The 26,270-nt window shown below is 43.4% G+C and overlaps 4 protein-coding genes across 6 annotated transcripts; 3 read left to right on the top strand and 1 right to left on the bottom strand.

Annotated features, from left to right (window-relative positions):
* Positions 1-562: 562 nt before the first annotated feature.
* Positions 563-1,974, top strand: crygmxl2 (crystallin, gamma MX, like 2; the record flags this gene model as incomplete). The annotated part of the gene is made up of 3 exons (XM_084567284.1): positions 563-571; positions 1,025-1,267; positions 1,699-1,974. The coding sequence occupies 3 exons, from the start codon at positions 563-565 to the stop codon at positions 1,972-1,974; spliced, it is 528 nt and encodes a 175-aa protein (XP_084423410.1).
* Positions 1,975-2,484: 510 nt separating this feature from the next.
* On the top strand, positions 2,485-3,818 carry crygmx (crystallin, gamma MX; the record flags this gene model as incomplete). Its single annotated transcript, XM_084567283.1, has 3 exons — positions 2,485-2,493; positions 3,121-3,363; positions 3,543-3,818. The coding sequence occupies 3 exons, from the start codon at positions 2,485-2,487 to the stop codon at positions 3,816-3,818; spliced, it is 528 nt and encodes a 175-aa protein (XP_084423409.1).
* Positions 3,819-6,892: 3,074 nt separating this feature from the next.
* On the bottom strand, positions 6,893-16,538 carry aldh18a1 (aldehyde dehydrogenase 18 family, member A1). Of its 3 annotated transcripts, none has more exons than XM_084568239.1 (18): positions 16,466-16,538; positions 16,228-16,337; positions 14,877-15,028; positions 14,306-14,455; positions 13,905-14,009; positions 13,627-13,785; positions 12,896-12,986; positions 12,423-12,547; positions 11,867-12,011; positions 11,679-11,752; positions 11,446-11,545; positions 10,442-10,662; positions 10,222-10,359; positions 9,886-10,081; positions 9,614-9,735; positions 9,250-9,436; positions 8,110-8,205; positions 6,893-7,997 (listed from the first exon to the last, which is right to left on the bottom strand). In XM_084568239.1, exons 2-18 carry the CDS (start codon positions 16,316-16,318, stop codon positions 7,801-7,803), a joined length of 2,349 nt encoding a protein of 782 aa, XP_084424365.1. In that variant the 5' UTR covers positions 16,319-16,337; positions 16,466-16,538; the 3' UTR covers positions 6,893-7,800. The 3 variants fall into 3 exon arrangements, with proteins under 3 accessions (XP_084424365.1, XP_084424364.1, XP_084424366.1); XM_084568238.1 differs by having other exon boundaries at positions 16,461-16,532; XM_084568240.1 differs by having other exon boundaries at positions 13,633-13,785; positions 16,461-16,532.
* A 6,291-nt stretch (positions 16,539-22,829) lies between these two features.
* pnmt (phenylethanolamine N-methyltransferase) lies at positions 22,830-24,995 on the top strand (the record flags this gene model as incomplete). The annotated part of the gene is given in 4 exon segments (XM_084566919.1): positions 22,830-22,874; positions 22,878-23,070; positions 23,414-23,624; positions 24,557-24,995. Coding segments are annotated over 4 exon segments (888 nt in total).
* Positions 24,996-26,270: the final 1,275 nt, after the last annotated feature.

Here is a 26,270-nt window from a genome sequence, read left to right as displayed (position 1 = left end):
TCAACACCTTTTTTCTTTAACAGGAAAACCCACAACAAATAAACTGTCCCCTGCACCACTTAAGGAACGCTAAAGTCACTCAAACCGGAGCCCAATCAAAAGTTTACAGTTTTCTGTCCGAGCAAGACATGAAATGAAAATCATGACCTGGTTAAGTACTAGTTTAGTGAGTGCCCCCCTCAAAAAAAAATGAACTAAGCCACTGTACACTTTAAACGCTTTGTTGCTGGGGGGCCACATACCCAAAAGGGCCTTTGTGTGATATTTCAAAAGGCTGCATCACAAGGTCACGGCGGAACAAGGGTCACGCAAACACAGAATAGCACTTGTGTGGTGTTCATTTTTTTTCTGAGGGAGGGGGGTGGGGGTGGTCAATTCTATAGGTAAACTCTAGTAGACAGGAGATAAGTTACCCGTGGCACGCCGGACAAAGGGAATGTCCGAAAAGGTGAAGAGTAGTAGTTCCTGACGTGTTAGAGGCCTCATCGGCGGTGGGAGAGTATAAAAGGACGCGTAAGTGCGTCCGTGGCTACGGTGCGCAAACATCCACAGCCCTGCAACCATGGGAAAGGTATGAGCACACATGCGTTAAGGCATCAGCTTTAATGATGAGGGGAAAAAGGCGCGATTTGGGAACATGTGTCGTAGACGTACGACATGGAAAAGATAAGGCAGCAGAGAAGAGTTTCAGCTAATTTGAGCAACCGCAAAAAAAGTAGACTGATGTTTCTGAGTTTTGAAATTGGAGGAGTTGAGTTAGATTGGACAAGAACTAAAAAAAGTAAAAAATAAAAATCAGCCATGAGATTAGTTTTGATTGCCTTGAATTTCAGCTGTCAAACACTGAATATAACATACAACCCTACAGCACTAGAGAGGTTTGTAAACTCAACGGGGCTCATAAGGAGTAATTAAGTTTGTACAAGGGAGAGCAGTGTCCCCTACAGTCTGTCCCTAAGCATCGCAGCTGCAAAACCCACATGCAAACTTTTTTGGTGATCCACGCTCTTCTGTCCGTTTCCAGATTATCTTCTACGAAGGCCGCAACTTCCAGGGCCGCCACTGGGAGTGCAGCAGCGACTGCATGGACACCTTCAGGCACTTCAACTGCTGCAACTCCATCCGTGTCAGCGGCGGACACTGGGTGACCTACGAGAAGCCCCACTACATGGGCTATCAGTACGTCATGGGCCCCGGCGAGTACCCCGACTACCACTCCTGGATGGGATTCAACAACTGCGTCCGCTCCTGCCAGATGTTCAATCCCGTAAGTCAATCAAACAGACAGATAGGACCGGTGGTGCCCGTTCACCCCCCCGCCACCGCCCGCCGCTCACCTTGCACATCAAATGGCGCTTTAGAAATGGATGTCAGTCACCAGCGTTTGATGTCATTCACAGATACTCACGCAGGTCATAGCTTAAAAGTCTCTGGTGCAAGGCCCACAAGGAAACCCAGTCAGCCTTTAAAAGAAATATGACAACCCCCCCACCCCCCATAAGACCTGGTGCCTTCACTTTAATTTCGTGCATCACGTTGAGTATTTCTGGCAGCGTAGGGAGTCATGCTCTAAAAGAGTTGTTGCTCATTCTTGCTTGTAGCTGCTTAAAGAAGTGGCACATTCAAAAATGTCTCTCTAGGGTTCACACCCACCAAAACAGCATATTAATTACGCCGTGGTTTCTTTTTCCCATACAGTACAGAGGATCCTACAGGATGAGAATCTACAACAGGCCTGACATGATGGGACACACTATGGAGTTCATGGACGACTGCCCCAACGTGTACGACCGCTTCCGCTTCCGCGACATTTACTCCTGCAACATCATGGAGGGCTTCTGGATCTTCTACGAGCACCCCAACTACAGGGGACGCCAGTACTTCCTGCGTCCTGGAGAGTACAGGGCCTGTGGAGACTGGGGCTGCAACAACCCCATGGTGGGCTCCTTCAGGAGAATGAGGACTGCCATGTAAACTCCACCTTTGCGCAACTGTAACGAACATTAAAGATCTGAGATTTTCCAAATAATAATGTCTCTTGTGAGTTTCTTTTGAACGAATACATGCAACATACAAGCACGTGTGAAGCACACTAACGCTCTTTGGCAAGGCAGCACATTTGCTAGCGCTTTTTTAATGACCTGTGTCACTGACATCTTTTCTATTTGCTAGCCTGCCTAGCATCACTGTCTCCACGCACCGCTCCGGCATTCATGCCAATAAAGGCAGATGTTGCAACTCTTTTTGTGGGCCTTTGGAAAATACTGTACAACTGCATTTTCTCACAGACAGACAGAGCTTTGACAGAGACAAAGCGGCCGGTGCAGCTCACCCGTGCCATAGTGCTGTGGAGTCTATAGAGCGTGCAGTGCTGACACGACAAAGCTTTGTTTCACGTTTGCAAAGCCCGTGATCCCGGAGGGGTCTATAAAGAGGTCCGGTGCAGCCCAGTATCTGGTATAGTCTAAACGTAACTCAGTTACAATGAGCAAGGTAAGCACGGAATTTAAAAATCTATGAAGCAAGAGCGAGACAAAACTGTTGATTTGCTGTGTAGAGATATGTGTGATAAAGTTATAAGATGATAAACTTTCTGCTAAAAACTATTTCTGGGGTAAAGATTTATTGGTTAGTTGTTCTAAAGAATGTTTTCCTAACATGCAATAAACGACAGAAATCATGTGGAAGGATTTTACCAAATACTCTAAACCAAAATGAAAAAATTTGAAGTCTCAAAGCAAGAAATACCTAAGCTTTTATCCTTTGCAATGATTTGACTGAGCTTTTAGGGGTATTACCTGTGCAAACAGAGCAGTAACTTTTGACAAAGTCTTGCACAAAGACTTCAGCTTTTCATTAAAATATACCACATGCTAAACTGTATTTTATTCAGCTTTGCTTCTGGTACTTCATTTGGGACATTTTTTCATGCTCCCTCTAGATTACCTGCTCTAAACTACAAATATTCTATCCAAAAACTTTGCTCGATAAAACTAACTTACAACCCTGGTTCAGAATACTTAATGTTGGGTTTAAGTGCCTGAACAGCCCATACCATGTCTTCGTTTGTCTTTGTAAATATCTCTGTGGTGATACCTTTTAACATCCACCCGTCTGCAGATTATCTTTTACGAAGACAGGAACTTCCAGGGTCGCCACTATGAGTGCAGCAGTGACTGCCCAGAGATGCAGAGCTTCTTCAGCCGCTGCAACTCGATAAAGGTTGACAGCGGCTGCTGGGTGGCTTACGAGAAGCCCAATTACGGCGGCTACCAGTACATGCTGCACAAAGGAGAGTACCCCGACTACCAGCGCTGGGCAGGCTTCAACGACTGCATCCGCTCCTGCCGCATGGTGCCACCTGTGAGTTTTTACCTCGTGTCCGACCGCATTTGCGGCAATGTTCCCACTAAAAGTCCTAGTCCTACTGAATTCACCACTCAAGCGTCATTTATCTCTTTACTCCTTAAACTATAGACTGACTCATTGGAGAATGGTCAATTTATTCCACTGTCCAACTTTCTTCTCCCATTTCCCCTTAGTACACTGGGAACTACAGGATGAAGATCTTTGCGCGGTCCGACTTTGCCGGCCAGAATCTGGAGCTAATGGACGACTGCCCGGATCTGAACGAGCGTTTCCACACCCGTGACATCTCCTCTGCCAATGTCATGGAGGGCTACTGGATCCTGCACGAACACCCCAACTACAGGGGACGCCAGTACTTCCTGCGCCCTGGAGAGTACAGGAGGCACCACGAGTGGGGAAGCACCAGCCCCACCTTCGGGTCTCTGAGACGTGTCACTGAGCTAAACTGATTACTATTATTATTATTTTTTTTTACCCCTATTGTTAAGATTTCCAACCTTTGTGTGGTCTCAACACTGTGGTGTCCATACCTGCAATCCCACACTCTAATAACAGGGGTTTAAATGCATCGTTGTGATGTCAGGTTCTAATTTCGTTGGGTTGCTTTGCACTGTTGGGTAAAGTTCCTCCCCAACTTAGTGTAAAAAAAGCAACGCTCCCAGTGAATAGTGATGATATATTTTCTTTTTTTTTTTTTGCTTTGGTTGCTCCACGGCAAAATGGTTTGCCTTGCCGGTCCCCAACCTCCTGTCCTACTGGAATCACAATAAATGAAAACTTGATGAAAGTCAACTAAAGGGAGCCCTTTGTTAATTTTCCATCGACTTCTACAGCTGTCACTATCAAAAGATCAGGGGGATATGGCTTGTCATAAATCTGAGGGATACTTTCCTCTTTAATGTAGGGATTGAACTTCAGTTTCATCAGGCCACAGAGTTAGCTATTGTAGCGTTAACCACTGAGGTCCTAGCAAGACCAAGAGTTTGTTCAGTTTTTCGTGATACCGTCGTCCCACATACACAAAGAAAAATTATCAAGGAAACAGAAGCTTATTCTTTGAAGTTCGCTATTAAAGACTAACAAAAGGGTATCTGAGGATGGGCATGTTGGAGTCTTTATGAGATCACATGGTACAGAGTAAGCGCTTTGGGTCCATGAAAGATGCCCATATTAGATCCACATCACAGGGCCAGTGCCAACTCAAAGAGTTGGAGTCAAAGTGGCCTGGTATTAGCCCCGAGCATCAAGCTCTCTCAGAACAAAAAACAAAACCCAGTCCACATCCCTGCTCATGCATTTTTCATCAGCCCAAGATACTGAGCCCTTTCAGAAATAAATATCAATTATTGAAATTGTTAATTAGACGATACGTAATTGGCGAAGATACACATGAATAAATAACTTTGACCATTAATTATTGATTCAAAAAAATTTGAAGCCCAGTAGGGAGTGCATTTGAGAGTCTCTTAAGATCAAGCACACCAAGAAATATGAGTTTTGGCCTTGAGTAATGTCCAATTAAAGGATTGTCAGCTTTGCTGTACAAGACCAGTGATTTGCCCTCGTCGTCTTTTTTATATCTGTGGACAACAATGCCCAGTAGACAACACAACATCAACGGCGTGCAACATGGGATCACAGCTGGGTTCTGAGGGCAACGGCTGATAAGAGATGAGAGGGACTTTACAGGCTGCCGGGCCCGAGACAGAACTAGAAGTTAATCTAAGGTCACGAGGGGCAGTGGCTTCAGATACTCACCAGAACGACAGCATTTCACACTTGCTAGAACTATAAAAACAAGTCTGTGGGTTTATGGTTATACAAGATTTACATAAAAACTACAGTAAAAGTATTTGCGTGAATGTTCAGTTTGACTTCGTTTTCCACCAAGACTCTCCTTGTTCAGAAATGTTTAGGGTGCCTTAAAGTTGGTGCATGACTGAAAGGTTGGAAAAACATAGACCAATCAGCCACAACATTATGACCTTTATATTATGACATTATGATGTTTAGTTGTTAATACTGGAATGCTAATATGCTCTGTGCACTATATGCAATATTTGCACATTCAGAATTTCCTACCACCGTGAGAGTCTTGCACAATTAATTGCACCTCACGCCGATCATGCATAACATTATGACCACCTTCTCAAATACTGTGTAGGTCTCCCTTGTGTCTCCAAAACAGTTGTGACTCATCAGAGAATGGACATGGGCCTTCTGAGGGTGTCCTGTGGTGTCTGGCAACACAATGTTGTCAGTTGGGGGGCCTTTGAGGGGAGGGGCCTCTGTGGATCATCCCACAGATACTTGATCAGTTTGGGATCTATTGAATTTGGAGGCCAGGTCAACACCTTGTGCTGTTCTTCATGGTTTTTTGAGTTGTTCCTAAACCGTTTTTGTGTGTGTCTCTCCATCAATGAGTGTCATTGCTATGGGGCAGGTGGGTGTGCCTGGTCTGGTCTAGGTGGGTGCTACATGTCTAAGTAACATGCACATCAATAAATACCAGGTCCAAAAGTTTCCCAGCAGAACACTGAATTGTCACAAGATGGTCAATGTTACTCACTTGTCCTGTCGGTGGTTTTAATGTTGTGGCTGATCGGTGTACTTTCCACATTTAAATAGCTCGTCATTCTATACATTTTAGTGTTGTTTCAGTTGAAGTATTTATGTAATCTGAGGATGAAGATATGATAATTTAGGTGCAAAATCAGCATTGACTTTATATTTATAATTACACTCCTAACCTGACAGTAGAAGTCGTCCATTTTCAACATAACACATCTCCTATTAAGTGGAAAACTTGTGTCAGTGCAGTAACTAGGTGCACACACTTCCACCTCATTAGCTACCGCAGCAAATAAGTCTAATACATATGGTAAAATACATTTCTATAAAACACTCCGCATCAAAGAGGCACTACTCCGTGTCCCTAGATTGTTCCTTCTCTACCTCAAGTCATTTAGATGAAATTTTCAATCGCTTCACACATGAAAAGGACAAAAGAGTGAGATTCGAGTTTTGTCTCCCTCTTCATCTCTGAACCCTTTGGACTTATGATGGGGAGCTGATTGAAGGGTAAGTAGTTCGTTTTGGAGAATGAATTCTTTAGATGATAGAAAAGAGAAAGGAGAAAAAAAAAAAAAAAAAAGAAACACAGAAACCCAGAACATAAGCCTGTGATTCCATTATTAGTCTCAGTTCTCCTTTTCTCTCTTTTCATTTCTGATGGCTGGATAATTAAACCTCTATAGTATTGTCTTCCATCTTCCTTGCCCCACTTCCAGCAATGCGAATTCCCCTATGGGCAACTTTAAAAAGGCCCTTTTTAGACATCTGTTTTTTTTTTTTTTTAAGATCAGTATGACTTTCTTCCCCCCCTCCTATTAATTCGTGTTCTTTGTGAAAGCAGAAAGACTAGAGCCAGGACAGAAATGAATATACACGCAAAAATCCTCAATGTTTCAAGTGATAAAAATGAAAGAAAGTAAGAAAAATATCCAAATATTCTTTTCCCACCGTTTTTATTTATTTATTTATTATTATTCTACATTACTCCTATTAAATAACCCAAACCAATCCTTAAGTGTGCATCGCTAGACATCAGATAGCAGCTCAGAGGCTGGAACGTTACAGAGCTTAATTTAAAAGCAGCTGCATTCTCCCCTCCAGCTCGAAAGGAGGCGGCTTGTCAATTACTACTCCTGCTCTGACAGAGGCTCTGGGCACCGCAAGCAGGAAAAGCAACAAAGCATGGGAAAAAAACGAGCACAACTCGTAACAACAGTCAAATAAATAAATAAATAGGGAATCAAATGGATGCACACGAGGTGGAGTGTATTTAACTTACATTACTACATAACAATTCTCACAATTTTATTTCTGATTTCCATCCCGGCGTTAAGCTTTTAACAAAAGAAAATTAAAAAGTGTTAAAGACCAGCTAATACTATGTAAAATGTGTGCTATAAAATACAACTATGTACTGGTTACTACAAAGGTTACTTCATGTCAGAAATTACTTCCAGCGCCTCCTCTCTGGAGAGAATCATGCTTGAATAAAAAAAAAAACAACAACTTGCATTTCGTTTTTTGACAATTAAAAATATTTTGATATTCTTAACAAAATTAAGAAGCCAGTTTTAAAATTATGTCCTGAGATTACATTATATTTAAAAAAAAAAATCATGCATGGTACAATTATGTACTGAAGTAATTTTAGCAAACTCTTCCTCAAAGTTCCCCTAATTAATATTGATCAGGTCCTAACTCATGAGGTAGAATTTAAAACATCTGTAAACTATATACAGTATAATCTAAACAGGAACATCTCTGCGGCTGTGCTCATAAAATGAGCCACTGGTGCGTAGTAGCGACTCTGGGGAGTTTTTTGGAGTGGCACGTGAATATTGTCAAAGTCTCTCTGGCCTAGTTGTGGTCCCTCTGCCCAGCTAAAGTCTGCCCCACGGGCAGGTTTTCGTGGAGGTACTTCATCTCGCCGTTCTCCGAGAAATCGGCTGCCGTGTGCCCGTCCCCTCTCAGGACCCACTTGGTGGTGAGCAGCCCCTCCAGACCTACGGGGCCCCGGGCGTGGATACGGGCCGTGCTGATACCAACCTCTGCTCCTGGAGACAGAGAAAACATATCATGTGTGGAGAGAAAGAGTGCAATTATCTCAGTGGAATATGAGCAAGAATATGCATTATTATTTTATTTTCAAAGGGGAAAGACTCATACCCAGTCCAAACCGGTAGCCATCGGCAAAACGTGAGCTGGCGTTCCAGAAAACGCAGGCGCTGTCCAGCTGCTGGAGAAACTGCTCTGCTGTGTCCTCTGTAAGACAAAGACAGCTTATTCAGTCTTCTGATTGCTACCTCTGAAAACCCTTTCAGGGATTACACTGAACATAAAAGCATAAAAACTAAACTAAATGCATTAATGCACTATGAATACGAAGCTCTGCAGTTGTGAGGATTTTATAACATAATTTGCAACAGCTACCACCGCCATTGTAAATACCTCTGACCTTTTAATACACACCTGGTGCATTAAGCACTTCAAATTTAAACAGCTTGACATAAATATAAAGCAAACAGCATATAAGGTAGAAATGTTTGCAGCCAAACTGTGCAGACCTACTGATCTTCGTGCATCTACTCTATACTCTATCTAACCTTCTATCCCTCGCTAGCTTGATATCCTTATATCTGTGGCGTGCCTATCATCAATCTCTCTCTCTCTCTCTCTACTGACATTAGCTTACACGAGTATAATTTAATTCACTGAGGTACCTTCTGTGGTCACTAGATGGCAGCAGTACATCCTCCACTGCAGGTGAGAATAATCCTCAGTGTAGAAAAGTGAACATCACTCTTTCTCCTGTATTTTCCCCAAAGCTGCTCAATGTTAATTATAATCTCCAAAAGGAAACGTGCACGCGAGTATTTGCGATTTAGATTTAGTCTCCTTGCATTTATATTATGTACGTACATTTCTGCAGAAGAAAACTGTGTGTCATAAAACTTGCAATGTGTTGCTAAACAATATGACACTGCAACACTGCAATGCCAAGTGATGGTTCCCTTCAAAGACAGAAATGTGTTTAAGAACGATTTTTAAAACTGTTAATCACCTGCTCAACATTTTAAATGGGCCACTATATTGAGTCACAAAGGGACCGTGTGCACTCATCCTGACGACAAACCGTCTCTGCTCGTTACAGAAACTAAGATCGCAGGGGAAATAAATTCAATAAGAGTAAGAAGGACACTGATGTGAAGAGGCATGGAGCAAGAAAAGATTACCAAAATGATGGGACATGCATTGCGCCTTTTTAGAAAATGCAACTCCACAGAAAACAAGAGAAACTCCACCTACCATTTTCTGTGACGATAACATCCGTGTGGGAGCTGCCGTAGTTGTGTATATGGTCCACAGCGTCCTCCATGCTGTCCACCACTTCCACACAGCACTCCAGGTCACCGTACTCCGTCCGCAGGGACTTGGCCTCCGAGGGGCTGAACGTCAGATAGGAGGCAAACCTGGGGCCGGCGTGAATCTTCACCTGGTGACAGCAGAGAAAAACATCAACAATTAATGAGTATACTGAAACGAAACAAACAAAACAAACATCTTTCAGATTTGTTGCCTGACTTTAATGAATTTAATGATGTCTGCAAAGCCTTGACTACACTGCACTAGTGTGAAGTCGGACTAATGTGTGTGCCATTTAGGTGTTTACCCGTTCAGTGCGCAGCATGTCAATTATCTGGTCAAACAGCGGGGTCCTAAGGAGGTCCCGGTGTATCAGCAGAGTTTCCATGGCATTACACGCAGCCGGGTAGTCACACTTGGAGTCTCTCACTAAAAAGGGGAAAAGATCAGTCGGTTGTGTTCAGTCTTTGGTGTGATATAAAACACGTCCAGCAGAACAGCACTCAGATTTCCACCTCCATGTTTAGACGAATAACATATATTATTACGGACTTAGTGTGAGAGGATGTATTAACTGACCAATTTTTAAGACTTTGTCAACGCTCGCGTCTGCATCAACGTAGACGTGGCAGATCCCTTCGCTGTGGCCCATCACTGGGATGCCCTTGGCCGCCCGCTGGATGTCTCGGACCAGCTGGGACGAACCTCGGGGAATAATCAAGTCAATCATCTTGTCCAGTCGGCACAGGTCCTCCACCTCCTCACGGGTGCTCACCTGGTTAAAAAAACAAAAAAACACAGCACAACAAATCAGTCTCAGGTGAGGCATTTTCATCAGTACTTGTTAGCGCCCCATGTCTATGAAATGTAAAGACTAAATAAGGTTTGTATCAACTTTTAATAAACCAGTTTTACCAGCTGCACTGCCTCTTTGACTCCATGCATGGAAAGGGCTTCCTGAGTGAGCTGGTGGAGGACACGGTTGGTGTTGGCCGCCTCTTTGCCTCCCTTCAACAAGAGGGCGTTGCCGCTGGCTATGGACAGGGCTGACACCTAGAAAAGAGGTGCAGGTAAGAGTTGCAAAAAAGAAAAAAACGTTTGCACAGGTCAGATTGTTCTCAGCCTGCAGAGATACCTGCGGCAAGCAGTCGGGTCGGGCCTCGAAGATGACCAGAAGAACTCCGATGGGTACAGTGATCTGCTCCAGCTCCAGGTTGTTAGCCACCCTGGTCCTCCGCAGCACTCGGCCCACGCTGTCCTGGGCTGCCACAGCTATCTGCCGCAGACCTATGGCCAAGCTGTTCAGCTTGGCCGGTGTGAGGCTCAGACGCTTCAGCATGGCAGGAGGCAAAAGGCCTGTCGAAAGGATAAAGATTTGAGTTACACTTTGCCGTTAGTTGATATGGAACAAAACTCTGATGAGAACATCTTTATAAAGAGGAAAGTGATTGCTGCCCTCTGGTGGCAAAATATGGATTAAACTGTCCACTTGGAATTCTATTTTGAGTTCATGTTTTGTATAAATGCGGAAGAGAGACTTTATTATTTATTTAGAGAACAATATGTTTGTTATGTTGTTACTAACATAATGAAATTTATTTGAAAAATCAGGAAGGGGAAAACCTCAAACACTCTGCAAACTTGCGGGCGCTTAACCGGTCTGTTGTGGCAAAGACAGAGCTAAGTCGAAAGCTGAAGCTCTCATATTAACGAGATCGCGAATACAACTGGCCCAAATGAGTTTCTTTCGCAGGGTGGCCTGGCTCAGCCTCAGAGATGGGGTTAGGAGCTCGGACACACGGGAGGAACTCAGAGTAGAACCGCTGCTCCTCCACGTCGAGAGGAGTCCGATGAGGTGGCTAGGGCATCTGGTAAAGATGCCTCCTGGATGCCTCATACAGCATGTCCCACCGGAAGGAGGCCCCAGGGCTGACCCAGGACACGATGGAGGGATTATATCTGGGAACGCCCAGGGATTCCTCCAGAGGAGGTGGTGGAAGTGGCTGGGGAGAGGGCTGTCTGGACGTCCCAGCTGAGGCTGTGGCCCCCGCGACCCGGATAAGAAGGAGCAGATGTACGGACAAATGGTTCCTACACTGCTTCATCCTGACAGACTGACTTGACGTGGCGTCCTCTTACCTGCACTGACAGCCAGGTCCATGTCCATCTTGTTGGCTTTAAGAATGTCTTCTTTCCTTTCAGTCAAAAGGTCTGCTAGATGGCAGATGATCTCACTCCTCTGTGTGACAACACAGCCAACAAAATACAGACAGGCTCAGCAAGCAGCACATTATCCACAAGTGTTTCTCTAGAACAGAACTCTAAGTATGGGATAAGAGTTTTAAATCAAATAACCTAAAACAAAGAGTTACCTGGTCTGGGTGCAGAGAAGCCAAGCTTCTCCCATAGTTACGTGCCATTTCCGTCTGCTCCTCCACAGTTGGACCTGAAGAGGATTCAGAGACAGAACAAACAATAAAAAGAAAGCTGCAGCTTCAGAATGACAGCAGCAATTATACTGATGTCAGACCAAAGACAAAAAAAAAACAGGAAAACTCACCAGCAGGTTTGATTTCAGAGAAGAAGGTCCCCACTTTCTTGCCCTCAACGATGTCAGTGATGACGTGCCCCGTTACTTTGGGGTGGGTGCCGTTCGCAATGACCACTGAGGTGCCACCTTGCAGCGCCCAGAGAGCTGCCTTGACCTGCAGGAAAACAGGGAAACAGAGGCCGACATGTGAATGACTGAATCATTAAGTAAAACAGACAGGACATTAGTTTGCGAGCCAACTTGTTTAGTCAGAGGTCACAGCTACATGAATACGACTTCATACACCGATCAGGCATAACATTATGACCACTTTCCTAATATTCTGTAGGTCTCCCTTGCGCCTCCAAAACAGTTGTGACTCATCATTATTTAGGTTGTACAAACTCATGGTCTTCTATGTTTCCAGGAATATTCTGCTTTTCTGCAGAGTCCTGAAGTTTTTAAAAAAATCCATAACACAAGAACCTTTGCACTTTGCCCGGATGATGAGTGTCTGCTATGATAAGGTCTTTGACTTGTAAATAAACATCTCTTCAAAAGAACGACTGGAGGACTTTTAACATACCTTGGCCTCCATGCCTCCAATCCCAACTCTAGACTTTGTACCATAGGTGATTGACTGCTGGTCTCCAGGATAAAAGATGTCAATGATCTTGGCATCGTCTGTCCCGGGCGGTCGGTTGTACAGGCCTGAGAAATGAACAATTCTTATATGAATTATGTTCACATATAAAGGACAGAAAATAATCTAACATGCATTTTATTGCAGGACAGTACTGAGGTAAACAGGTATTTAATAATAAAAGAAAAAAAGATGACTTAAACCCCTTCAGTTGGTGTCGATTGGCCCTACATGTGACACTCATGTGCACATGGGTGCCCTGTGTCAACCCCATCAGCTTAAATTTCAAACAAAAAAGGCAGAAGGTTTGTGTTTGTCTTTCTCAGACGACTCTCAGTCGACCCTAAGAAAGATGTCTTCATCCTGCGAGCGCAGCAGATGGTGTTGTTACCCAACAGCTGACCCAGAACTCATACCTTCCACGTCAGACAGGGCGATGAGCAGGTCAGCCTTCATCTCCACAGCTAGCCGGGCGGCCAGGCTGTCGTTGTCCTTAATGCTGATCACCTACACAACCAGAAATGCGCCGATGTTAGCTCCTAAAAGTGGAAGAAAGCCGCAGCAGAAAACGCAACATCTGCCAATAACTAATCACAGCTTATTTCTCAAAGGCTAGGGCCGAGGAGATAGATAAAACCAAATGTCTAAACACTTACGTATTGGGAAACCGAATGATCAGGTTACCAAGAGGCCGGCTTTTTTTTTTTTTTTGTAGATGGCAAAGTAAAGAAGCGTGCGCCAAATCAAATCCATTGGCACTTTCAAAATAATGTATTTCATGAAAGACTAATGACAGCATTCGGGGTGTCACAGAAATAAAAACCAGAAGAGAGTGAGGTTTAATTATCCGGGATAAAATTGTTAGTTATTTCTGGAGGAGTTAGAAGTTAGCCCCTGTCCACTCAGACTGCACCGCCGTGCATCCCCTCCCTGCATGCACATGCCCTAATGGCTGAGTGCAGAGCTGATGAGGTGAGGTAAGCTGGCAGAGGTGTGTCAGCGTGTGTGCGTGGATGATAGAAAATACTTTAGTTAATGAACGGCGCCTGTACATACTAAACACCGTCTCTGCCAGCCCCTTCAGCACCCCTGCTGCCACCGCCACCATCACCACCACCGGCGTCGCCCCCATGCTGTCTGTACCCACATTTACCCCCTGCAGGTCGCTGTTGGGCTCCGGAGGGGGCACCACGGCGTCGTTGGTGTTGATGATGGGCACGATGTTCATGCGCAGCAGCTCCTGCAGCGTGCTGTTCAGGTTCTGCCTCTTCTGGTCATCGTGGAAATCCAGATTGGTCACCAAAACCTGCGGGCACAGAGGGGGGGCAGAGCACGAAGGAAAAGATGTGAGGCGGGAGAGAGGAAACAGACGGACTTCTGAAGCATTTCCAAGTGATTATTTTTTGCTGTGAAGTACACAAGTACCTGTGCAGTGCAAGTGCTGTATTGGGTAAACATGGCCTCATACAGGGCCATCAGGCCACTCTGTCCAGCTGCAGCACAGGCTCGGGCTTCCAGCACTGGCAAAGACTGCAACATAAATATCATAAACATATGGTTTTATTTATCATTTCTTGAGCTTTTAAGGAAACATGCTTGGATTCATTCATTGGTGTGGATGTTACTTAGACATGTAGCACACACCTAGACCAGACCATGGAGGCATATAATATATCATAATGTCCCCATGTGTATTAATGATAGCACACTTACATTTAGTCTCTATAATTAACAGAGAACTAAAATGCAGAGAGGATTGCAGCCATCATTAAGACACACGTGATACACCTGAACGTACGCTGTGGAGACGACGCTAGACTCCTTACCATGTCTTTGAGCTGATTCTGTCCGGAGTGCAGCGCCTGTCGGACACTTTGGGACAGCAGGATCTCATGTCTTAGTCTTTGCTTGCCGAAGGCCACAGCCCCACTGGTGACAATCATCATCTCCCTGCCTTGATTCTGCAGCATAGCCACCTGGACAACAACACAACCGATTAATAGTAATGAATCGTAGCTGAGCAGACTGTTTTTGTCACATACTTTGTTACTTTTCCCAAGTGGCAACTAATATTTGTACTATTAGTGAAGGTTTGGAGAGAACAGATTTAAGCCTGTGGTGCTCAAAGCAAAGAAAACTACATTCAAATATTCATGTATTTGTTCAGTGAGAACAAACGTTCATTTATCTATTGTTACCACATAACCTGGGAAGGTTGGAGCACCCCACTTTATCTCCCAGCTGGACAGAAGTAGAAGATGGAAGGGAAATTTATTTCAAATATACAGAAACTGAAAAAATAAGGAAACAGATGGTGTTGGTGCTTGTGTTTCTCGCCGATTTTCTTCCGTTTTAAGAGTTTTCATTACTTTCTGCTTCGTTTTTTTGGCCTCTCACCTGCTCAACAATTGAGGCGAGCCTCCCCAGAGCCAAGCCGCACTCATCGCCACGTGTGACCACAGCGCTGCCGAGCTTGACCACGATCCTCTTGGCCTGACGCAGCTCACCGCGGTGTGCAAAGGAGCTGCTATGAGCTCGTCCCTGTGGATCTGCATAGAGGGGGGAGACATTATGTTTACCACACTTATGCACTGACAACAGTTATTGCTGATCATTAGGTATTCAATTATTCCTTAAGACTTGTTGAAGATTACTAAGAATCACATTAATGTCTTTCACAATTGTCACTTAGATGTAAGATCTGTTTTAAAGTTTTAAAGAAGGCTACAGCTGATGTATCAATGCTTCGGTAAAAACCTCGGCTTCATGTAACTGTGCAAACAAGCATGTTTTGCTGGGTTTTCGTTTCATTGATTACATGAATGGGGCAAACAAGAATGAAGCCCTCCCCTCCCCTACATCCATCTGTAACCTGGGAAACAGATAATCACAGCCTTCAAACTGCCACATCAGCAGGGCTAGCAGAGAAGAGAAAAAAAAAGCCTGTGCTGACATTACACATCTCTCTGAAGCAATGAGGCGCATGAGAGAGAGAGAGAGAGAGAGAGAGAGAGAGAGAGAGAGAGAGAGAGAGAGAGAGAGAGAGAGAGAGAGAGAGAGAGAGAGAGAGAGAGAGAGAAAGAGAGAAGCCCATGACATCTTGTGCAGACGAGAGCGGGTCAGAAACCTGCTGCCGGGCAGAAAATCTGAAAGTTTTCACAGCGTGTTCCCGGTTTATCAGGTGCAGGTCCGGAAATCCGCATATGTGCCTGCGTGTACATTCATCGACATGCAGTGATTATCAACTCGTATCTAGTTTCACGAGAAATGTTTTCCAGTTTACAGAGAAAAGCCTTCACAAACAGTTTATGATCGGTAAATCAAACAACGCTGTTAATGTGACATCAGAACACTTCACATTTAGATAGCACATTTGCACAAAAGAGCATTGCGTGACTGCTTTATTTATTGTTTTTTGGCAACAAACCATTAATTTACTTATTGATCTTTTTATTTTATTTTTTTATTTTCAATTAATGGGTCTTTAAAACATTAAAAAGTACTGACAAATAGCCAACACAATGTGCAAAAGGCTCTGGTAATGTCAAAAACGGGAATGTTTATCAAATGTGCTTGAAAGATTACTTTTAAATGACTGACGATACATTAAATTGAAAGTTTAATAAAGTAATTACACTACAACAGTGTAACCATCCTGATCTAAAGATGTGTTTGTTTTATTTCTCTCGGATCACGGCTGCAGGATGAGTGTGATCGGACTATGAGACGGTGTGAAGCCGTGGCTTGCCTTGTGTCAGTGGTGTGGAGAGCAGCCGGCATACGTGTCTCTGTGGATCCACAGGGATCCTTGAGCACAGGGTCAGCCTCTGCAGCAGCATGGTCAGGGTTTTTTAGAGCCTTTACAGAGAAACACAAGAAAGAGACAAATGTAAAACAACAACAAAAACAACATGAAATCCACTGTATCCACGTTTAGAGGCAAAATATAAACTCCCTTGACAGAAAGGTGTTTATTCTTACTTAACCTCCTGAAGTCCTGCAGTATGTCTTTTCCTGTGTTTGTGTGTGCACCAGCCCTTTGTAACGTCTCCTACAAAGTCTTCTTCATCATCTTCAACCAGTTACTCCTTCATTCACCCAAAGTTTGGACAGAGGTGGTCCCAGCCTGTGGACCGACTCCTCCCCTATCAGAAAGAGCCGCTGATGAAACAGTGGCAGCAGTTTGCAGCAAAGTGTAAACGGAGCGTCTCGTTAAACGTTTCCGTTTATAAATTAGTTCCTTCAACTAACGGCGAGGGGCAAGTGTCAATAACTGGCTCTTATTTGCCCAGACTTTTGTTTTTTTATTAAGTAACGCGAAGAGGAGGAAAGCCGCGTAAATGGTTGATGAAGTGGCAGGATGTGACGTCAGGCCGGCCGGCGAAATCCGGAAGAAGAGCGGAAGTGCTGATTAAATGCTTGCATATCAAAATAAGAACTCGACGTAATTTTATTTATTTATTTATTTATTTATTTATTAAAAACACCAGCTAACACCTCTACGCTAAGTAAATAAATAAATAAGGTTTTTATTTTTTTTTATTCAGATACACCGAATCTGCCACAACATTAAAACCAGTGACAGGAGAAGTAAACAACATTGACCATCTTGTGACAATTCAGTGTTCTACTGGGAAACTTTTGGACCTGGCATTCATTCATGTGGATGTTACCTAGTTGTGTAGCACCCACCTAGACGAGACCACACACCCCCACCCCATAGCAATGACAACTCAGAAACATGAAGAACTGCACAAGGTGTTGACCTGGCCTCCAAATTCACTAGATCCCAAACTGATCAAGTATCTGTGGGATGATCCACAGAGGCCCCTCCACTCAAAGGCCCCACCACTAACAACATCCTGTTGCCAGACACCACAGGACACCCTCAGAAGGTGACATGACAACAAACAGACCACCAGTCAGTCCTCAGCAGCAGGACAAACACACACTCACAACATCTCATAGACTGGACTTGCACTAAGCTGCACTTTATTTACATTTCTTCTTCTTTCTAAGGGTGTTTAATATTTATAAGTGTGTTATTTAAATGTTGTGTTATTTATATGTGTGCCTCTAAAGCCTGGAGTCTGCAAAATTTCGTTATGTGGATTCTTGAGAAGGCCCATGTCCATTCTCTGATGAGTCACAACTGTTTTGGAGGCACAAGCGAGACCTACACAATATTAGGAACGCGGTCATAATGTTATGCCCTGATCGATGTAAATTTCTGTTTTTCTGAGAACAAGAAAATTCAGCTTCGTTGATATATTTTTAATTTTAATTTATAGTTTAATTTTACACCGTGCAACTACCAAGTGTGCTCACAAGAATGTCCGTACATATGGTGTGTACACAGCAGTTAAAGTTAATTCGATTTTAATAAAAAAATAAGTAGTTTATGAAACCAGGTTGTACATTATATGTCCGTTTGGCACAAGCTCAGTCAAACATATTTTGCAAAATTTAGAATAGTTCAAGGGAGAGCATTTGATGCAAAACATGACATTTGAAAGTGTCATCAAACACCCTTATTGTATTTATTATAACACTCTTGAGGGCGTGTATCTTAGATGCTGTAAGGTGCAACGTATGAGAACATGGCTTGCAGCTTACGTAAGCAATTAGTTGAGTCAAGTACAACTTACATTAATTGGCACATTTATGTCATGTTTAATTGATGCACTGAATTCCTGTTTTATCTATTAATAAGTATTTATACGTCTAACACATTTTACATTGTTGTTTTCTGCACAGATGTTCTCAGTTTCTCTGTATGATAGGATAGCCAATGGTGGAAAACCTTTTCTCATTATTTCTTCATTAACTTGTTGCCTTGCATTTGCTCCACGCGTTGCAGCCCTACGGTAGTGATGAAAGATTTCCGTACCTGCACCATCCTGCTGTGGCAAAATGTGACCCAAAGCAGAATTGACTGACACTGTCGAAACCCCCACTGCCTCCAGGAGCACAGATAACAGAATTGGCTCCTGTAGCTCTGGCTAAATGAGTATTATTCCATTACATCTGTCCTGTTCTTCTCTCTGTTGCCTGCTTTTGTCCTTTATCTGTCTCTTCTGTGTTCCTCCACCTCTTTGCTCTTTTATCTGCCTATCTGACTCAGGGGAAGGAACTGACCTTACCTCTGCCTCCACTAATCCACTAACTATCTGTGTTTGTGCGGGAGTGGGTGGGAGCGCGTGCAACCATCTGCACAACCTTTCAACTTAGTGCAGGTCCGTTCATTTGATTTCTTTGAGCTGGTAACTTTAGGTGCCCCTCTGACTTTTCCCTCCTATGCTCTTATGATACATGTAGTTACAACAATTGGATGGATTATTATGGTATCTGATAGAGACAGGATGATAATGGTGGCCAGACATTGTTTTCAATACTCAAAGCAAAAGACATTCCTTCTAGCTTCTGCTGATTATAACTGATTAGAAAGGATAGCATGCTGAAACTATTACATCTGATTAACGTTAGCATGTTTTCATTGTGACTGTAGGCAAGTAGGAAGCAGACATTTGTCTGAGCCACTGGCAGTCGACCCCTCAGTTCTGTTGCCATCCTCAGTATGTTTCTGTTCTCTATTGGTGCACATCATGAAGACAAAACCTTCAGCGAGTTACAACGATAATGTCAATGAGATTAGAGTTCTCCAGACGGCCAAACAATGGGACATCAAAAGAGATCTTCAATCTTGAACCGTGTGACCTTTGACCCGATGGGAGATGCAAAACATTTAGAGTTTTGAGGTTTCTGTGGAAGGCTCAGTACAGTAAATGGGTTGCACCGTGCACATGTGCTTCGTTGTCCCTCAACCAAGCGGCAGCATGTGGATTGTTCCTAATATCAGCATTTCCACGCGGGAGCGAAGTCACTCCAGCGGAGACACACAACCACACAACGCCCACGTGCTCAAACAACATGCAGTCAGGGTTTTTATCTTAAAGGAAAGTGGCAAAGATCAGAGGAGCTGAAGACGAAAGTTCATGTGTGGAAAAGTAATCAAAGGGGAATAAACTGGAAAGCGGTGACAGAAAGAGTGCATGGAAAGATTTTATTAAAGAAAGGGATGAGCAGGAAAAAAAAGAGTTGCAACCACTGTTTTTAAAATGGTTTAAACTAAATTAGTACATGACTTCTCAAACATTATGATTTAACTATATATGAATTAGGCTAAAAGTAAGACAATCGACACTATCCAGACAATATTCCAAATCATATCAGTGTATTTATAGAGGCATCAGTGCTAATTCATTCACTTATGTTTAATATGAGGGTGGCCCAGTAGTGTGGTGGTTAGCACTGATGGTTCTGGGTTTGAATCCATGGGCCGTCTGGTTCCTTTCTGTGTGGAGTTTGCATGTTCTCCCTGTGTCTGCGTGGGTTCTCTGCAGGTACTCCAGCTTCCTCCCACCGTCCAAAGACATGCTGGTTAGGTTAATTGGTGGAAGAACACCAATCACAGCTGCTGTTTTAATGTCTTTTGCCTGGGCAGCAGAGCCCGTTTCTATTCTTTAATATCTCACAGGTGTGGGTTTTAATATGCTACACAGTCAGAATGTTAATTCTTTTTCAAATACTTTATGTTTTGTCACATCCATGAGCAACACGCTCATTTTAATCCAAAGAAAATGTATATTTTCACTGAAAGCTTTTAATCCATCCTTTGTTCGCTCAAAACACTCATTGCTCAAAGTTACAACTTCTATCTGGGCCTCATAACCTCAGCCTTCCTGCTCGCTAAAAGCTCAGTAGAAACATTACCTTCAAGTAAAATGGTTGACAGAGGCAAATCTGTTGTCTTTAAAAAGGACCTGTTTATATCTATCAAACGGGGGGTTGCCTCAGACAATCCTGCTCTGCTGGTTGAACGTAAAAGGCCCTTTTGAATGATTGTGTAGATATGAAGGCCCTGTGAGAGGTGGGCGCCTGGAGGCGAAAAGCAAATGCAGCATGGTCCTAAAAACAGGATCGCTATCTCTGCCCATGAAACTTAAGAGTTGCCCAAAGCACAGACACACACATGACAGCGCAGAGACATCCACACAAGATGGACAATGTGTCTTCCCTTCCTCCCACAAAAGTGAAACCCAAATTTCCTAGATAAGGACCCTGCCATCTTACGCTTTCAACATCATTTTGAGCTGGACGTCTTTTTGAAAGGTGAAGAAGCCCATTTCCTTTTTGTGTCCAAAGTACTTATTAGCATCAGAAAAGTAATTACACATTGCCTCCTGGAGTTCAAACACAGTTACTGCAGAAACAAGAATGCATTTCTTATTTAAAAGTTACATACGCTACATGGACATTATAGAAAATCATGAAAGCAGTTGTGCATAAACAGTACATTATTATAAAGTCTTCTTTATTACTGTCAAGTTGATTTTTTTTCCTTAGTAATGCATAGAAGGGGCGGCACAGTGGTGTGGTGGTTAGCACTGATGCCTCATAGCATCATAGCACTGGGGCCTGTCTGTGTGTAGTTTGCATGTTCTCCCTGTGTCTGCGTGGGTTCTCTCCAGGTACTCCAGCTTCCTCCCACCGCCCAAAGACATGCTGGTTAGGTTCACTGGTGATTCTAAATTGGGCGTAGGTATGAATGTCTCTCTGTGTTAGCCCTGTGATAGACTGGAGACCTGTCCAGGGTGGACCCCCCATCTCGCCCAATGACAGCTGGGATAGGCTCCAGCCCCCCACGACCCTTCACAGGATAAGCAGTTACATTTACAAGATGAATGAAAGAAGCGCTGTTACGCTCCTCTGCTCCTCCACTGGATGTGCAAGTGTTTGGCTTGTGCTTAATCACCTTAACCAGCAACACCTGAGAAGACCGAATAAAGGGCCTTGTTGAAGAAGCCTGGGAGGATCACTTTTCAGCTGCAGAGGCTCACCATGTTTGACCTGTTGTCTTTTTGTTTTTTTTGTTTTTTTAATTAAATAAACCCTTATTTTTCTAACTCCGTCACTTGTCTCCACTTTATGTTGCACCTCTCGAGCCTAAATGCATGTTTTCTCAACGCAAAGCTGATATATGAAAATTTTAATCTGAATGAAGAAGAATCATCCATGATCCTCTATCATTTCAGATTAATCTTAACATCGGTGTAATATTGCAACATTTTCAAAGGTTTCATTAAAACTGATTTGATTTCAGTTATGTATCCGTGAACGTCAATGTGTAATTAGAGGCAGTGAACACTGGGTGTCATCACTTGGTCATTTTAAGTTGCTCCTGTATCATCATCCCCACAAATCCATATTGTTTTATGATGGTAATTTAATTTATGACTGCAGCGAGACAAAGAGAAACTAATAGCCAAAATACTAAAAGACAACATTAATATTTTTTCTGCAAACTTACCAAGTATTAGTCTTTTTAAACAGCTTTATTTGAGTTCTGAGAATCCTTTGGTTTATCTGGGAATATCATTCATTCATTCATTCATTCATCTTCTGTAACCTCTTGTCCTGGGAAGGGTCACGGGGGGGCTGGAGCCAGCTGTCATCAGGCGAGAGGCGGGGTACACCCTGGACAGGTCTCCAGTCTATCACAGGGCTAACACAGAGAGACAGACAACCATTCACACTCACACCTACGGCCAATTTAGAATCACCAATGAACTTAACCAGCATGTCTTTGGACGGTGGGAGGAAGCTGGAGTACCTGGAGAGAACAGAAAGGCCCCAGTTGGCCTGGATTTGAACCCAGAACCTTCTTGCTGTGAGGCATCAGGGCTAACAACAACACCACTGAGTCGTTTGTTAATCTGAAAAGCAGCTTAAAAACTTCATATACAGAATATATTATTGTTCACCATTTCCTCCTTGAACATCTACTATATGGAAATGTTTCTCCAAACAAAACAAAACCTTCTTTCTGTTCCTTATAACTTCCTTTGTTTACCTTCCTTACAATTCCTGATCTCCACAACTCAATAGAAACTGTAACATCAAGTAAAATGGCTATGAAACAGACAAATCTGTTTGTCTTTAAGAGAGACCTGTTTATATCTTCCGAGGGTTTTCCTGAGACAAACCTGGCCTGAGTGTAAAAGGCCCTTTAGAATGATTGTGCAGATACGAAGGGCCTTAGAGAGGTGGAAGAAGGACCTGAAAGCCCTATGAGGAGTCCATTAGTGGGTCTAGTGTTGGAGGAAGCCCCCAGATCTAATTGTATCATCGCCTCAAGGCCTTGAGCAAATGCTATCAGGCGGACACGGCCCTCAAACAGGATTGCTATCTCCAATATGGATATGAAACTCAGAGTAGCCCAAAGCAAAGACACACACGATAGCACAGATACACACACGCTCAGGTATATAAGTCGGCTCAGGGGAGGGGATGCAGTGCACCCGAAGGCCGATCACTGGAGAGAGAAAAGCTAGTTAGAGCCACAAAGAAAACAGGCCGATGGAAGGAAAGGGAATAGAGAATGGAGTGGCAGCCATGGCAGCGTGCTACCAGAAATTTGACCCTGCGGCGTATCTACAGTACAACTACACTCCACCGAGGGCTGATTTTGCAAGAAAGGACAGTATTGTGCCGTGGAAACTGGCCTGTCTGCACAGAGCTTTCACTGAAGGTGAGGAGACTGGATCACAGAGCACAGAAACTGCTATGTGGTGTATTTTTTCTTCATCTCCTGCTGCTACTGCTTCAATCTAAACACCTTTATTCTTCTTAAAATCAAAGTTATAAATGCATCTTTAAATATTTTCAGTTGTCATACGGGACGCAGCATAGAAGCAGAAACTTCAAATGCATTTCTGTGTCTGGATATTTTTAAAAAATAGTCTAAAATTGCACCAGATAAAATGGGTACGTTACTATTTTATCAAAAATGATGCTACCCGTAAATGCGTCAAGATATTTGATGGGGCCATGTATTATCAGAAGTCTAACTCCTCCTCTCCTACATTTCCCAGGTGATGTGAGCGGTGAGCTCCTGGTGGACATAGGTTCGGGTCCCACCCTCTATCAGGTGCTGAGTGGCTGCGAGGTTTTCAGTAAAGTGATCCTGACTGACTTCCTGGAGGTGAATCGGCGGGAGCTGAGGCGCTGGCTCCACGACGAAGGAGGATGCAGCCTGGACTGGACGCCGTATCTACAGCATGTCTGCAAGCTGGAGGGACGACGGTATGGAAAAGATCCCTTCTTAGATGTTATAATCATTTGACTATTATCATCAAATTACACAAACTTAATGTACAGTATGTCCTACGGGAAATTATCCCCTTTGTTTGCATTGATACATAAAGTTTCTGACAGGAGAAGTGAATAAGACGGACTATCTTGTGACAATTCAGTGTTCTAATGGGAAACTTTTGGACCTGGCATTCATTCATGTGGATGTTACTTAGACATGTAGCACCCACCTAGACCAGACCAGACACCCCCACCCCATAGCAATGACACTCCTTGATGGCAGCAGCCATCCCCAGCAGGACACACACAAAAACACTTTAGGAACAACTAAAAAAAAACCATGAAGAACAGGACAAGGTGTTGACATGGCCTCCAAATTCACTAGATCCCAAACTGATTGAAGTATCTGTGGGATGATCCACAGAGGCCCCTCCCCTCAAAGACCCCCCCACTAACAACATCCTGTTGCCAGACACCACAGGACACCCTCAGAAGGCCCATGTCCATTCTCTGATGAGTCACCACAAGGGAGACCTACACAATATTAGGGAAGGTGGTCATAATGTTATGCCTGATCGGTGTAAGGTACAATTAGTTGTGCAATACTGTCTCAGTGGTGCGGAATTTGAAATGTGCAAATGTTGCATTTAGTGCATAGAGCAGATTAGCATTCCAGTATTTAGCACAAATGTTCAGACTAAAGGGAATGTCATTAATCATCAACCAAAGTAAATCGGGGATCAGCTGGATGATTAGAAGTAATCTTGAGGCAGACATGAATGTGTGTTCCAAATTTAAGGGAATCCATCCCATACTTGATAAGACTTTTCATTTAAAACAACAGACAGAAAACATATTGCATTGTAGATGTACAACAGCTGTTTTAAACTGAGTTCATCATTTGTTGACATTGTCTCTGCCAGACCCTCAGAGTGGACGGAGAAAGCAGCCAAGCTACGCCGCGTCGTCACAGAGATCCTCCCCATTGATGTGCACTGCTCTCAGCCGCTGGCCCCCGACGCCCTTCCCTCAGCGGGGGCCGACTGCCTGTTGTCCTGCTTCTGCTTGGAGAGCGTCAGCCCCGACCTGGCCACCTTCACCAGAGCCCTGGGCCACATCAGGAAGCTCCTGAGGCCCGGCGGCCACCTCCTGCTCATTGGAGCCTTGGGGGAGAGCTATTACTTCGGAGGGCCCGGGGTCAGGATCCCGGTGGTGCCCCTGAACGAGGCCCAGGTCTGCGCCAGTCTGAAGGAGAGCGGCTACACCCTGATCCGGCTGGAAGTTTACACACTGCCTCAGGATATGAGGGTGGGGGTTGATGATGTGACCGGAGTGTTTTTTGTAAAGGCAAGGAAGGATTAATAAGTAAAAAGAAAAGGCAAAGAGGGCAAATAACAATAAGAAATTAAAGAAGTGACTACCCAGATACATTAAATTAAGATAAATGTGCAGTTTAGCAACTAAAATAAAATTGATGATTTCAAAAAAGCTGAATCCCAAGGAAGAAAATAGCAACACGACATATTTCACTTTATTCCATTTTATTTTACTCTAAATGCATTTTTCAAAGTTGAAATAATACTTTTTGTTTCCAGAGTCCTTATTATTTTTAGAAATGTCATCACACATTGTCTCCTCCAGTTCAATCACAGCCCCTACAGCAACAAGAATGTATTTCTTATATTTTATTAACTTATATTGTGTACCATATACAAAGAAACTAACTCTAACAGCAGTTATCTAGTTGTGTGTAGACAGGGTGTTTTGATAGATTCTTCTCTTCGACCTGTGCTGAGCTGATTTCTGTGTCCAGTTTGTGTCTGTGAATAAAAACACAGCTCTCGTTTTTATTTTGTTTTCTTGTCTTAGCGTCAAGCTGGTATATGAAAGAAAAAACTATCTGAAAAACAAAATAAAAATAATAAATCATTGATTTCCATGTTCCGTAGCCTCACAGTCCCATAAATTAATATGAAAGCACGTTACTTAAAGTTTAGGTGATTATTTTAAAGTCTAAGAATTTCACAGTGTAGTTAGAGGCATTGGCCACTAGATGTCAGTATTTGGTCATTTTAGGTTTTCCTTAAATATTAGCCAAGAGCCCAAAACTTTGTATTAAATTGTGTTATTCCTTCTTTCATTTCCTGTAACTGGAGCCTATCCCAGCTGTCATCGGACAAGAGGCGGGGTACACCCTGGACAGGTCTCCAGTCTATCACAGGGCTAACACAGAGAGACAGACAACCATTCACACTCACACCTACGGCCAATTTAGAATCACCAATGAACCTAACCAGCATGTCTTTGGACGGTGGGAGGAAGCTGGAGAACCTGGAGAGAACCCACGCAGACACAGGGAGAACATGCAAACTACACACAGAAAGGCCACAATTGTGTTAATTGATGGATAAATAGAAACTAATAACCAAAAGCAAAGAACGTGTTCTTAAGTATTTCCTGCAAACTAACAGTTTTTTTGTTTTTTTTTTAAACTCAGTTCTATTATTTGCTCCATAAACTACACACTGCCAAATTATATGCTGACTTCATGTGTGTGCAACACCAAATCAAGTCTGTCTGGACCCCAATGACACAAACACCAGCAGCCTATCATCAATTTTGTTTATTAGCAACCAG

The sequence above is a fragment of the Chelon labrosus genome (genome assembly GCF_963514085.1).
Source record: "Chelon labrosus genome assembly, chromosome: 19".
Taxonomy (NCBI): Eukaryota; Metazoa; Chordata; class Actinopteri; order Mugiliformes; family Mugilidae; genus Chelon; species Chelon labrosus.
Note: the sequence above shows the minus strand (reverse complement) of the source record. Positions and strands in the feature narration are given on the sequence as shown.

Excerpts from the sequence above, each read along its gene's own strand:
- aldh18a1 (XM_084568239.1), bottom strand. The coding sequence starts at position 16,318 with ATGCTGCTGCAGAGGCTGACCCTGTGCTCAAGGATCCCTGTGGATCCA. Across the intron at positions 14,010-14,305 it reads AGAATCAGCTCAAAGACATG|TCTTTGCCAGTGCTGGAAGC; the intron begins GTAAGGAGTCTA and ends TTTATGTTGCAG. Across the intron at positions 9,736-9,885 it reads TGACAAAGTCTTAAAAATTG|TGAGAGACTCCAAGTGTGAC; the intron begins GTCAGTTAATAC and ends TCCCCTTTTTAG.